Source organism: Lepidochelys olivacea, assembly GCF_965140295.1.
Source record: "Lepidochelys olivacea isolate rLepOli2 genome assembly, chromosome: 1".
Lineage (NCBI taxonomy): Eukaryota > Metazoa > Chordata > Testudines > Cheloniidae > Lepidochelys > Lepidochelys olivacea.
In genome coordinates, this window is record NC_140411.1 from 241,421,481 (window position 1) to 241,436,647 (window position 15,167).

General features: G+C 45.1%; 1 protein-coding gene across 6 annotated transcripts in view; it reads left to right on the forward strand.

Annotated features, from left to right (window-relative positions):
* Positions 1-15,167, forward strand: part of MICAL3 (microtubule associated monooxygenase, calponin and LIM domain containing 3) — a 239,392-nt gene that overhangs the window by 83,024 nt on the left and 141,201 nt on the right. For 5 of the 6 annotated variants that reach the window (XM_084616994.1, XM_084616995.1, XM_084616999.1 and 2 more), the window contains exons 3-9: positions 959-1,166; positions 2,593-2,709; positions 9,828-9,929; positions 10,629-10,784; positions 11,535-11,635; positions 13,573-13,830; positions 14,438-14,553. In XM_084616994.1, coding sequence (XP_084473120.1) covers positions 959-1,166; positions 2,593-2,709; positions 9,828-9,929; positions 10,629-10,784; positions 11,535-11,635; positions 13,573-13,830; positions 14,438-14,553 — 1,058 coding nt within the window. Of the gene's footprint in view, positions 1-958; positions 1,167-2,592; positions 2,710-9,827; positions 9,930-10,628; positions 10,785-11,534; positions 11,636-13,572; positions 13,831-14,437; positions 14,554-14,703; positions 14,788-15,167 lie in introns of those variants that run through there. The other variant, XM_084616997.1, reaches the window with a different exon arrangement.

Below are 15,167 nucleotides of genomic sequence, written 5' to 3' on the forward strand. Positions count from 1 at the left end.
CTTGGAGTTTTTTAATCCTACTAAGACATTATGGTGCTCTCACTATTCAAAGATAGCTGGCTCTGTAATTATGTTCAGATTACTAGTTAACTTTCCTTTAATACTAATAGTGCTTGTAAGTGGAGTGAAGAATTAGATGGGAGGAAGAGAGAACACACAGCAGAAGTAGACTTGAAGGGAAATGTGTCCTGCTAGAAATTGTCTAGTCAGTTAGAAAAGAGCTGTGTCTATGCTAAATTTTGTTTCCTAAAACTTCTCAGTGTTGCTGCTTTGACGGTGGCAATGGTAGGAATGGTAGACCACAAATCTGTGCATTTTTACTGCAGTGTTGTCCCGTGCTGCTCAGAATGGAACTCGGTGAGCTATTGATTCAAATATCCTAGCTCCTGTGTCTTGCCTACCCTAGTAGTCTCATCTTGCCTACCCTAGTAGTCTCACCATTACTACCACTGGTGCAGCTCCACAGCAGTGGGAAATTTTAAGGAAAAAGTCTCGTGTAGGCAAGGCCATTGGTAGTTGCCTCCTAAATGGCCAATTCAGGCTTTGGGAAGTAAAAGTAGAAAGAGAAAATGGCTAAATTACCTGCTGTAAGGAGAGAAATTAATACAAACTGGGCCAGGATCCTTTGGAACTCTTGACGCTACCCAAATTTTACAAAGATGGAAGAGTACAGCTTGGCACACTTCCTCAATGAGACTTGAAAATTCACAATTGGTTTGTTCGCTCCTCACCTTTTCCACTGGTGTAACATTCTTACTTTAATTCAGGCTGCAGTAACTGCATTAACAGATTAGTGACAGAGCACACAGGTGACATCAAAAGGGTTTGTGTCTGGTGAAATCCCAGCTTGTGATGCAGCAATAGGACTAAGTGAAGTGCCTTGTGCTACGTTGAAGATGTGGTAGAAATATTTTTTTTATTCAGGTCTGTAACATTGTTTGGTGCCAATGTCTTGCAGTGTCTCATAATTGGGGCTGGACCCTGTGGCCTTCGTACAGCCATCGACCTGTCCTTACTAGGAGCCAAGGTAGTGGTCATAGAAAAGCGGGATGCCTTCTCTCGCAACAATGTGCTGCACCTGTGGCCATTCACCATACACGACTTGCGGGGCCTTGGCGCCAAAAAGTTCTATGGCAAGTTCTGTGCAGGAGCCATCGACCACATCAGTAAGTAAAGCATCTGTTATCCACACATCCGATCTCACTTCTCCTTAGGGAAAAGGTGGGAGATATCATTTAGTGACTCAATAAAATCTGATCTACAGCTCCTCTGATCTGCTGTGTCCCTGTAATATGTGACTGATGCAATTCAGTCCTGTGTTTTTATAGCATTGTTTGGGCCAGATCTAGACGTGGGCTAAAGGTGGGGCTGTTGCAGAACCTGTAATTGCAACCCAGCATACACCTGTGATCTTGCCATTAACCCTTCCTTTCTACTTTGAAAATTAGACTTGGGGAACCAACTCCCCCCCTTCCAACTGATAATTCTCTTTAAGTGCCTCAGTGAGATCCCTGCAACTGTCACACCAATCCTTTGCCCTAGAAATGCTAGGCAAGTTGCAGAAAATATCCTAATACTCCTGAACATCACACTTTGCATATGGCCCTGCAAAACCCAAAAATGTAGAAATAAAGCTATGACACTCCTGGTACAGGCAATAAAGACAATTTCACATAGGTTGTAATCTATACATTTGGAAGAGTGGAAAGGAGTGGTGAAGATGGATTCACTACTTAATATTTTTAGGAAAGTGACTGAGGACAAGGAAAGATGCCAGATTATGAATAGGATTTGATTGGGTAGAGGGTTAGGAATCAAGCTACTGAGAAGATAAGATAAGTTTGATTTAAATGGGGGATCTACTGCCATTTTAAAGCTGAATGACTATGCTTCACTGTCGCAGGGTAATGCATTCCTTTGTTTTTGATCATGTATTGGGCATGTCGCCAGCCAGTTCCTTTTAACCCAAGGATGTTTTCTGCCAAGTGGTGAGCAAACAAAAGCTGGAAGATAGGGAAGCAAATCCTACCTAGCAACAGCTAATAAACAGGACTTGGCCTCCAGTGTAGGAAAAAGGTCTAGCTCTTGTTTTGAAGTGATAGATAGGACTGACAGAAAAATCTCTGGAACTTTGATCTTATAGACAGACACGCACAGAGCATTCCATCCTCTTTTGTCCCCGTCTTCTCCCCCACCCTTGAATCACAACAATTGAGTGGAGTCCTGAATTAGCCAGCAGAGTTTTCCCTGCGGAGTAGCACTGTCTTTATTGCCTGTAGTATTCCTCCAGGCCTACAAACTGTCTACCTCACTCTAAGAAGTTGTGCTAGCTCTCGAAAGAGCAGGAGGTGTTAAGCTTGATGCCCTGCCATGAACTCTGGACCACAATCCTTGGGATAGGAAGGCAGGTGTTGGACAAACTTGCCCATTGGTCTGGGAGAGTGATTTCTGTGTTCTTTAAAACCATCTTATAAAATGCTTTATTTCTAAAAATGATCTGAAGAGGCTGATATAGTAACTGGTGCTTCCATAAGATGTGCACCGATAGACAAAATCTATCGTTATTATAAATGTTCATCTCCTGTCCTGCAGGTATCCGTCAGCTCCAGCTCATCCTCTTGAAGGTTGCCTTGATCTTGGGAATAGAGATCCATGTCAATGTGGAATTCCAGGGGCTTGTCTATCCCCCTGAGGACCAAGAGAATGAGAGTAAGTAAAGACAAAATGGGGTGGGGGGAGTAGGGGAGTAAAAATGGGACAGGTGCATGCACACAATGCTGTTCTTCAGACTGAAAAAGTAGGCTAGTTTAATCCAATCGGTTTTACTTTCTAGTACATAAATGTGTTGCTTCTGATTGGTCCCTGTGGATATTCACTGGGGGTTTGGATGTGCTCTCTTTGCTTTGGTTCAGAAATTCTTCAGTAGCAGTGTCTGTTGGTTTGAACCTGCACCTTTCGTCTCATGTGCTCTGAACCAAGGGCATAAGGGGAAGTGTAGACCAATCACCTCTCCAATTTCTGCTCTACTTCAAATCTGAAGAGGATCTGAGCAGTGGGGAAGGAGGGTGGGACGCAAATACAGAGGGGAACCATGCAGCTTGAAGGATTCTCTAGCTACTATAAGGTATAAGTAACCTTCCTCCTTCTTTGAATGCTGGTCTCCATGGGTATTTACTGTAGGTGACTCCCAAGCAGTGATTCTTGAGGAGGCAGGTGTAAGAAGGTGCTCTGCACCAGTATGCAGGATTGCTGAACCAAAGGAAGCCCCCACAGTCATGGCTTGCATGAGGGCATAGTACTTGGTAGCCGTGGAAATGAAGCCTCAGGTTGCTCTGTCGATCTCGGGGGGGGATTTCTTGAGCTTGAGTTCTGGCAGAATGAGCCCTGACAGATAGATAGTAGTTTAGTCATAGTCAGTAGGGATGGGGGGGGTCTGCCCTGCCCTGCCCTCCATTGTTCTCCCAGGGCATTTAGTGTAACCGGGGTTCTGGGCTTCAAGTCCACCCTGGCCTGCCTTCAGGACTTCCCAGTGAGTGACCCTCTTGAGAGTTGCCTTGGGGGATCACACATTTCGTCAGTGTGAGAGACCTGCTACTCCTTTCCCCTTGGCACTAGGCAGTCTCTGGAATTTAGGCTGTAGATGTCTAATGGAGCCCTCCATGAGGCCCCTGGCAGATCTGGGACCCTTCTGCTCTCCCTCTCATTGGTCAGAGGCTCTGGGCAGTATTTCACTAGCAACAGCATTTTCCAGCTCAGAATCCTGCAGCAGTCCCAAGGACTCCATGAAATGAAGATATGAAGAAGAAATGAGAAACAGCTATAGAAAGAGAAAAATTACTGCGTAAGACCACCAAGAAATGGGCTGCCTTTTTCCCCACCCTTGATACCAGGTGAGACTCCGTGCCCCCAGAGTGGGTTCACCCAGAGCTCACAGGGAGCCCAGGCCAGGTGCTTCTGGCACTAAACCTCCACAAAGGTGTGTAAGGATAGGAAGGAGAACTCACCCACCACACCACACCGAGATCTGTGCCCAGCCCCACCTCAGGACACCAACCTATACTGAAGTACCTGGCCAGTTCTCCTTCCTACAATCCTCATTACAGCGTTCTTGAGGATCTGGCAATTTACACAGATCCTGAGTTGCCGAAACAATAGGACTCTGTTCTAGTCCGAGACATCACTGCACTGTTCCCATGTTGTTCACTGGTCCCATGTGCTAGCTGAGCCATGGATGCTTCAACACTGTTGGGACGCTACTCGCTGAGGTATACCTTTGACCATCCTGCCATAAGACAGATGGTACCAACAGACCCACCTACCGTGTTGGATGACTGTTACTCCGCAGATGAACAGGAGGTGATACCACCGGTTCTCCCAATGGTCCAGACATAGGACATTGGTCCAGGTGGTTTCCAGAGGCCCCTACATTCCCATGACCTATACTATACAGCTAGGGACCAATGGTACCCCTCCCGTGGCACCTGCTTCTGTAACTGTGTATGAGCTTACACACTGGCGATACTGGAGCTCTTGGAATCCATGCTATTGAGCCTCAGACTGAGGAGCTGGGGGCATCACTTTTGGCAGAAATTACCTCCAAGAGAGGAGCCTCAACTCCTCAGGATCATATGGAGGAACAAGAACAACTGGACCTGTCAGTACCGCTAGATCCTCCAACAGCATCATCATCATCTTCAGATGAAGCAATGGCACCACCCTCTCTCTCCCCTCCAGAGGACTACAGGAGGTACCGGGAACTTCTGAGGAGGATCTGTGAAACCCTCCAGATTCCACTAGAAGAGGCTTCAGGATCCTACACAAACTTCTGGATATTCTCCAGTACACATCCTTCCAAGGTGACTCTCGCTATTAATAAGCCCATTTTAGAGCCTGCTAAGGACATTTGATACACACCAGCCACCTGTTCCCTGACCTCTGAGAGGATTGAAAAGAAATATTTTGTTTCCCTTCGGGGAGAAGTACTTTTTTCACACCCTAAGCTGGACTCTCTGATTGTCCAAGCAGTCATGGTGCGGAACAGACTACATCAACCCAGGTCCACTCCTTTGGACAAGGATTCCAAGAGACTGGATCTCTTCATCAGAAAGAACTTTTCTTCAGCCAGCCTACTATTCCACATTGTGAACTAGCAGGCAGTCATGGCAAAGTATGACTTCATCAACTACAACAAGCTGTCAGAGTTTGTCAATAAAGTATTGTAGGACTGTAGGCCTCAATTCCAGGCTATTCCTAGATGAAGGGAAGCTGGTAGCTAGATTGTCCCTTCAGGTGTCACTTGATGCAGCGGACCTGGCTTCCTGTGCCATGGTGACTTTGGTAGTCATGAGGCAGATCTCTTGGTTGCAGTCATTGGAGTTCCCCAAAGAGATCCAGTTGATGTTTGATAAATTGGAGAGAGTTCAGAGACGAGCCAGGGGAATGATTAAAAGATTAGGAAACTTGCCAGATAGTGATAGACTCAAGGAACTGAATCTATTTATCTTAAGAAAGAGAAGGTTAAAAGGTGACTCGATCAGTCTTTGTAAGTACCTACGAGGGGAACAAATACTTGATGATGGACCCATCAGTCTAGCAGAGAAAAGTATAACGTGATTCAATGGCTGAAAGTTGAAAATAGAAAAATTTGGACAGGAAATAAGATCTAAATTTTTAAGAGTGAGAGTTATTAATCACTGGAATAACTTAGCAAGGATTGTGGTGGATTCTCCATCGCTGGAAATTTTTAAATCAAGATTGGATATTTTCCTGAAATATATGCTGTAAGAATTGTTTTGGGGAAGTTCTATGGCCTGTGTTATACAGAATGTCAGACTAGATCATCACAATGGTCCTTTCTGGCCATAGAGATTCACAGATTTGTAAATTCTGTTTTGAGGATAACAACCTATTTAGGGAGAAAACTGAGTTGCTTCTTTCCCTTAAGAGTTCTTGTGCCACCTTCTACTCTTTGGGAATATACACCCCTGCTCTTCACAGGTAAATTTTCTAAGCTGCCACTACAAAGATACCAGCCAACCCCATAGCTGTTCTACCACCAGAGGGCCTATGAACTCCTGAAAAGATGTCAGAGGGTGCAGCACGACATACACCTCATACCACAACCATCCCCTCTCCAGACTCAAACACCTACCAAGTCATTTTGATGGGACGTTCGAGAGCCATCAGCCAGTCCAGGCACAACCAGTCTCCTTTCCCCCTTTCATTGTTTTCCCCTGACCTGTTTTCTTCTTGTGCGGCAGCTTATATAACATTAGACAAATTGGTCTCAGACAACGTTGCAACTGGGTACGTAATCAAATTCCTGTTGTCCCACCCTCTTGAAAATCTGCCCCAGTTCAGAGACATCCACCCAGCGCACAGGAGATGGCTGCATTTCACAGTGAGGTTAGTGCATTCCAATACATGATTCTCCCCTTTGCCCTTTCAGCAGCCCCAAGGGTTTATACAAAAGTCATGGCAGAGGTGGCAGCACAACTCTATATTTCCCTGCCTACATTACTGGCTGCTCACAAGAGGATTGTAGTACAAGGTGCAGGTAGCACTCATCTCCTTACTCAACTTGAGTCACTCATTGGGACTCCAGGTAAATCCAGGAAAGTTCACTTTAACACCCACAACAACTACAAAATTTACTGGAGCAAATCTAGACTCTATTGCAGCCAGAACCTGTTTACCACAGGACAGATTCCTTGCAAAGATAGACCTCATTATTCACCTTCGTCTCAGCCCTCAGACATCAGTCCAGTCTTACTTCATCTTGCTAGGTCACCTGGCTGCATGCATTTACTTTGATCCCCTTTGCAAGGCTCCACCTTCACGGTCTCCAGGCTTGGCTGAGGAAGCAGAGACCCCCTAGACAAAAGTCTCATTTTCTCAGTGTCCTGATATCACTCACCTAGTGGGAAAAGAGGGGCAATGTTTGTGTAGGGTTCCTTTTGTTCCTGTGCCACCCACAAAGACACTTGTTAGGGATTCCTCTCTACTGGGCTGAGGAATGGATGTGGACAACCATGCAGCTCAGGGTTCCTGGATTCTGCAAGAATCCACACTCTGCGTCAATGTTCTTGAGCTTCGGGCAGTACACAGGGTGTAAGAGGTTCCTGCCCTTCATCCGGTCCACTGAGGGTCTGGTCAGGTCAGACAACAGGGCCGCTGTTTATTATGCAAACAAATGAGGGAGCAAGGTCTGCCCCACTCTGCAGGGAAGCAGTCAAACTCTGGAACTGGTGCATACAGCATCAGATTACCCTCTATGCAGTGTACCTACCAGGAGTAATGAACTTCCTTGCAAACACCATAGGCATTTTCAAAAGGGGAAGCACCACTTGTCGTTAGTCCAGCCGATTTTTTTGCCAGTGGGGATTCCCATCGTGGGAGCTTGTTGCAACCAATGGAAACAGAAAGTGCCCAACCTATTGCTCTCAAGACTCACAGGGGCAGGACTCCAGAGGGGATGCCTTCCCAGTGCAATGGTCAGACCTGCTGAAGTATGCTTTCCCTCCCATTCCCCTCCTACCTCACGTCCTCTGAAAGATCAAGTGCGACAAGGCAACAGTGATTTTGATAGTGACATGGTGGTCATGACCGTTTTGGTTCACCACAGCTGGGCAGATGGCCTCCCGCCCATGCATTCACCTGCAGCTGTCTCCCAGCCTGCCACAGAACAGAAGCATTCCCAACCATCCCACCCCCCACGCCTCTCTGTCTGGCAGATTGGTTATTGGATGGACAGCAGACTTGCACAGATCTTGCTTGGAGGAGGTCCAATCCATCCTTCTCAATAGCAGGAAGCCCTCAACAAGAAAGTGTTATGCTTCCAAATGGAAGCGGTTCTCCCTGTGATGCCAGAGCATCATTTCCCTTTGAAGAAGTCCAGAATTCCTCTTATCTTGGACTGTCTCCTCTCTCCTCTCCTTTAGGTCATCAGGCCTATCCATCAGTTCACTATGGGTACGCTTAGCGGCTATCAGTGTCTCTCATTCTTTGGTAAAGAGCTGTCGGTTTTCACCCACTCCATAACAGTAAAGTTGTTAAAAGGCATTGTCAGAAACTACCCACCAGTTTCAAAATTTATGCTTGCTTAGGATGTGAACCAGATACTGCTGGCGCTTATGAACCTGCCATTTGAACCTTTTGGCATCCTGTTCCTTCTTACACTTATTGATGGAGGTGGCATTCCTAACAGCTATCGCCTCAGCCAAGAGAGCGGGTGAACTTGGGTCCCTGGTGGTGGACCCACCTTATACAGTCTTTCACAGAGACAAAGTATCCCTGAGATTGCATCCCAAGTTTGTCCTCATGATTCCACCTGATTTTCCCTTGAACCAGAAGGTTTACCTTCTTGTATTTTACCTGAGACCTCACAATAATGAGGAGGACAGGAGACCCTAGATGTACACAGAGATCTGGACTTCTACCTGGACAGGCTAAGGCCCGTTAGAAGATCTCAGAGGTTTTTGTCTCCTTTGCTGAGAGGATGGAAAGGAGAGGCAGTATTTTCCCAAAGATTCTCTGAATGGATTTCCAACTCCATCCTCTTCTGCTTTGAGCTGGCGGAACCCCTCCTGCTTAGTCTGTCAAGACTCATTTTACCAGAGCTCAAGCTGCCTTAATGGCTTCCATATAAGGAAGGGAATACCTACAGAGTGACAACTTGGGGCTCCATTCACACGGTTAGCCAGCACTGTGCCCTCGTGCAAGCCTCCACTGTGGATGCTTCCTTTGGTTCAGTGATCTTTCGAACTGTGCTGCAGAGCACCTCCTCAATCACTGCCCAGAAGTCACCCACAGTGAATATATACAGGAACAGCTCTTGAAGAAAGGAAAGTTACTTACCATATAGTCATTGGAGTTCTTCAAGCTGTATGGTCCTGAGGGTATTCGCATCTTGCCCCCCTTCCCCTCTGCTCAGATCCTCTTTGGATTCACAGTGGACTAGGAATAGGAGGGGGTCAGTCCACACCGTCCCTTGTGCTCCCAAATGAGGGCATGAGGAACTGAAGGACACAGACCTGGACTGACAGACACAGCTATTGAAGAATTTTGAGACCCAAACACAGGGAGCACATGCAAACTCCCAGCAAATACCCATACGGGCCAGCACTTGAAGAATTCCAGTTACTATAAGGATAAGTAACTTAACCTTCCTTTCTTCACTTTACAAAACTAAAAGTGCCTAATGTATTCAACTGAAATGAACAAAATGCTACAGTTCACAAGAGTTCCTGCAGAATTTTGGCCCGTTGTGCCTACAATACTGTAGAACTTTTTTGTAACAGCAGCCACTTGCATTGCATGCGTTCTGGCTATTTAGTTCATTTTCCCTGCACGCTTGCCATGGATGTTGTTGGCAATCTTGTTACTGGCCAAACCGGTCATGTAAAGTATGAGAAGTTGGACTTTGAATCTATTGGGCAAAGTCTTTTTCAGTCTTGTAAAGCAGAGAGCCTTACAATGATCTCTCTACTATACTGTTATACTTTATGTCCTAGTTCCATTAAACCGTATTTGTCTAAAAGCTTTGGGTAGATTCTGGCTGTTTGCTTCACTGAAAGGGAACCCAATGTGTACACTAGGCTTAGATCTTACTACTGCAAGTGTTTTCCAGATGCAGTCAGGCATACCATAATGGTCCTGAAAAGATGCTAACACCACCTGATAGGGTATCAACTGTGTAGCCTCCCAAACCAGGGATGTGACAAATGGTTTGTGTAGGAAGTGAGAGTTGATTCCTTTGTTCGCTTTTTAAAAAATGTCTGTGAATGTAGATACGCCTAATACATTATTAACTGAGGGTTTATCTACAGGGATAGGCTGGCGTGCACAGGTCCACCCAAAAACACACCCGGTGTCAGAGTACGAATTTGAAGTGGTCATTGGAGGAGATGGCAGGAGGAACACTTTAGAAGGTAATGGCTCCTGATGTGTCCACAATGGAGAGTTTTCCACAACACACGCTTAGCAGTGAAATGGTCTCCATTTTAAATGGTCATAGCAGAGCTGAACAAAAAAAATTCTCTGTATGAGCTGCACTCCAATCTCTTTCCAAATATTCAGCACTTAAAAAGTCTGTAAAGATGTGACAGAGGAGAAACAAGCTCCCCTTCAGCCCTCAGGAATCCAGTTGGCCACTTGTACCACCACTTCCTCTTCCATTCTCTTCATCTTCCTCTACAAGCAAAGCAGCAGGTGTATTGGGCTTGATTACTTTCAGATTCTCTACATTTTCTAGATTTTTTTTTTTTTAATGTGGACTAATCTTGCACTTGCAGCACCTCTTGCTTCTGAGATAAGGTGGGGAATTATTAGGCATATAAATGGGGTGGTTGGGAATGAATTTTAAAACATTGCTTTAAGAGCCATTGCACTGTCTGGGATAGAGGGGAGTCATTTCATTATAGTCAAACATTTTCTTTTTTCTTCAAAGGTCCAAATGTTATTTTCAGGTGAAGCAATTTGCAAGAGAGGATTTTGTTGTTTCCCCTGTAAAGAAGTGTCTGTAGTATCTGACCCCTTCTGTCATATATTTAGGGGCTTGCTTTGTATCAGGCTGAGTCTTCTCTGGACTTGAGCTGTATTTCGTGATCTCTGCTCTACCCCATCTCTAGGGTTTCGCCGGAAGGAGTTCCGTGGTAAGCTGGCAATTGCTATCACAGCAAACTTCATCAATCGCAACACCACAGCCGAAGCCAAAGTGGAGGAGATCAGTGGTGTGGCCTTCATATTTAACCAGAAGTTCTTCCAGGATCTGCGAGAAGCCACAGGTTTGTGAACAATGACCAAGTATCTCAAGGTGAAGGAGTTTATGTAATTACCAATTTTTTTATACTAGTTGTCTCCTTAAGCTGCCTTTTTTTTTTTCCACCAATGAATGACTGAGTATTGTAGCCCTTGATCCAAGAAGTACATCACTATTGTCTGTCCTTCCTGTCTGATTGTCTCCCACTTCCTCAACTGATTTGTTCCAGCTTGTTCTTCAGCTGCTTGTCATTGTAGCTTGTAACTGGAGGGCGGTGCTTTTTAACTTTTGGACATGTGGTAAGCCGTCCCAGCACTCCATGGAGGAACTTGGATGCCATGTTTTCCCTCTCCCCCACTCCTCTGAAGTCAAGCTTAGGAATGTCAAAACAAGGTCAGGGCCACTAGGGAGGGAGAGAGGTGTCTCTGTGTATCTAAAGGTTCAATTTTTGAAACCCCTTGAAAGCATGTGAATAAAGTGCTCAGTGCAGCCATATAATAATTCTCTCTGTTGTAAGGGTTACCAGCCGATGTAATTTCAGTCTGGTGTAGGTTGGATCTTCCCACGGCTTTGGGGGATTTTGGCAGGGCCCTCCATTACATTTAGGGGCGTGGGTGAGTGTCGTGCACTATCAGACATTCTCTTTGCACAGGCCACACCTTCGCATGAGCAAGGAAGGCTGAGCCAGAGCTCTTCCAAATGATGCTGTGAGCTCTTGTACTACATATAACATACAACCGACTTTGTATTACTACATCCTTTTCTTCTGTCATAGGTATTGACTTGGAGAATATTGTCTACTACAAAGATGATACTCACTACTTCGTCATGACTGCCAAAAAGCAGAGTTTGCTGGACAAAGGGGTGATACTGCATGTGCGTATTACATTCTCCCAAATCTCTCTGTATTAGATTTATGAAACAATCTGGCCTTGGCACCTTGGGAGAAGGGAGTATATTTTTGAAGGGAATTAAATGATTGTGTAATGTATACCTGGGCATATTGACTTCTCTTCAATGTTTTGAGGTAGGCCTCTTTTAGGACATGGCCTGCGGGATTTTTAAGGCAGGTATGTGACTAGCGCCCTGTTAGAGGAAGCAGATTGAGTCCTTAGAAAAGGATTACGTGCTCTGCTCTGCACTCATTCACATCCCCCTTCAGAACTGTGGCTTCTAGACATAGCAAGTTTAAATGTCCTGCAAGGCCCATAGACTCCTTCAGTGACTCCGTCTTGTTTGGTGGAGGTGAAAGAGCTGGGAGCGTATGAAGAGAAGTTGTGATGGAGCTTTACCCATTACTCATATTGACAGAGATCCGTTTTGGTCCTAAAGAAATAAGTAGGGCTCTAGATCTTGCATCTTTTGTCTGAAAACAGAGCATGTAGGGAAGTGCATAGGAGTTTAAATTAACTACCATATACACCAATGAGCTAACATTTCATTTACACTTGATTTGTAAACAGCTGGGCTGCACCGTTTAGTCTGTTCTGACAATATACAGAACCAGGCTGTACCTTAGAACTGCCTTCTATAGTTTATGGCAAGACAGCTGCATATTAATCACCAAGAATTTAGCATTCTCTAATCAGTTGTTTTTGCTAACTGGCCAGCTAGTGGTTTGAGTCCATTATGTAATATGGGGTATGTCAATCTGACTCAGAGGAACATGATTTGAAATAATAATATATTAGGGGAATCCTGGATATCAGATTTCAAACCTTAGTCCAAAGAAACATGTAAAAATATTGTATGTTAATTGTTTTGCTCAGATGCCCTCAGCTGGCACACACTAAGCTTGTTTTAATCGAGACCTAAACCCAGACGTGCTTCCCTTATAGTGAGGTTCACAGGACTTCAGCTGGATGCTTTCACTGAGGGCACGTCTACCCAGTGAGGTAATGCGTACTACGGGCTGGGGATTGGGAGCGGTGGTGATTTCTAAAGCGACTAACATGTAATGTAGTAACTGGCCAACAAAGACCTGCTGGTGTGCAGTAAAAGTTCCATAGTGCACTTTAACATAGTACTGTGTTAAACAGTGCTATGTTGAAGTGTATTAGGGAGCTTTTAATGTGCACCAGCTGGATCTACATGGACCAGTTAGTGCGTGACACAATGTGCTTTAGAAATCACTCCTTTGTAGTCTGCATTGCTGCTCTGTGTAGACAAGCTCTTAATCTTCACTTCAGCTTTTTGTGTTGATGTGATTTTAGATTTATATAGTTAAGCTCTGAAGTTCACTCCCTTTAAAGATGGAATAGAAAGGGCATTTAAGTACTCAAAAAGTAAAAATAAATAAATTAAATTAAATTTAGCAGGTGACATAGTAACCATGAAGCTCCTTCAGAAACAATCCTCAAAAGTCTATAGTTATACAACTTTATGAAGCTATAGCATCTGTTGTTGACTGTATCTTTTGGAAGTGACCCAACAGATTATTCATGGCCAAGATACTGTTGCCAGCTTTAGCATATAGGCTTTCCATTTGTAGCGTGCATGCTAAGCACTCACCAAACACTGCACTTGCTGGCATTGTCCACTTTTACACTTTCACACCTCTGTAGTGACCATATTGCCTGTTGGCATGCTCAGAAATGCCAGCAGTGTTGTCAAGGCTCTTTCCAAGAAGAAGAGATAGAAACATTTTTTTCTCTTAGAGGCCTAGACACTAGTGATCATGAAATAATTTAGGGAAAGATCCTAAATCAGTGGATTAGAGGAGTCTCAGAACCTACAGTTGTCTGCAGATACTAAACTTAAAATTCCCTCTTCCCACGTGGCTGTTCTACTCGGACTCTTCTCTCTTTTGGTAGGACTATGCGGACACAGAGCTGTTACTCTCACGGGAGAATGTGGACCAGGAGGCGTTGCTCAACTATGCCAGGGAAGCAGCTGACTTTTCTACCAATCAGCAGCTGCCATCACTGGACTTTGCCATCAATCACTATGGGCAGCCTGATGTGGCCATGTTTGACTTCACATGTATGTACGCATCAGAGAATGCAGCAATGGTGCGAGAGCAGAATGGCCATCAGCTGCTTGTGGCACTGGTTGGGGACAGTCTGTTGGAGGTAGGAGTTAAACAGCTCACTTACTGTGTGAGCCATGAATGGAAGTGATCACTCCCCTGAAATGAATGCAACTTTCCCTTTGTGCTATGAGCATTTTATCATGAGGAAGGCAACTGCTGTTTTATATAATAGAGTGGGAGGGGCCGGGGGAAGGAAAATTGGGAAAACAGTGAGTATTCAGCATAGCAATGACCTTGCAAAGGAAGCTCACTGTGAGAGACCTGCTGAAATTGCATCTGTTCTACCTACTCCTTGTTGTGGCCGCTAGAATCCCTGAGGACGCTATGCTGTGTCCTAGGCTAGGAGAGTTAATAATTAACATATTGTAGTTAGTTTGAAATACCTGTTTTTTAAGAGAGGCTCTTAGCAGCTCCAGGCTATGAGTCATTGTAGGGAATAATGAAACACTAGCTGTGGATTAGCTCACAGCCAGTTCACCATGCATTTGGCCTCCACTAGCCCAGTGGTAGCCAGTGTCTCAAGTTAATCTCTGAGTTATAATATCCTAGCAGTCTGCCCTCTAAATATATTCTTGGTACCATTTTTAATTTCCTTTTCTTCCCCCTTCCCTGTCCTTTTTTTTTTTTTGGTGACCTATTACATCTAGCCATTCTGGCCGATGGGAACTGGAATAGCCAGGGGCTTTCTGGCTGCCATGGATTCTGCTTGGATGGTACGAAGCTGGTCTCAGGGAACTAGCCCTTTGGAGGTCCTCGCAGAGAGGTAATGGTGGGTTATTGTGGGGAAATGAGTCTAATTGTGAATTCTGATCTGAATACAGAATGATTTGGGGGCAGAGGTAGGTGGAAAAGTTATTGTGCTCAGAAGGTTCACTCTTCTGACCATCCACTCCAATTCCTTGTCCTGTTACAGATGTGCACCCAGAGTGGGGTGGAGGGAGCAAACCTTGTGTCTTTAATGTTCCTGGAGGCTGCCCATTGGAGTGGTTTGATTAAGGGAAAGCTTTCCCAAGAAGGTGAGGGAACTGGCCAGAAGCACCACCACGTGAAGATCGGGATCACACACATGCACACTGGTGCTCGGCTGTAACTTGCCTGCTCTGGGCACCACAGGTCCAGTGGAATCTATTCAGAGAGGAACAGAATAGCGACCAAAGTGTGTTGTTGCTACTCTCTGTTGGCTAAAAGCAGATTAGGGAAAGGAAAATATTTTCTTGGTGGTTGCTGGGATTGTATTGGGTGGAGAAAGTGAGTCTGATTAGTGCTCTAAGCCTTAACTATGCAGTCTAGGTGAGGAAAGACTTAGATGCCAAGGGGATAGATGCCTTTGAAATAGCCGGGAGACAGAAATAGATGCTAATTCCAATTACCTTGTAA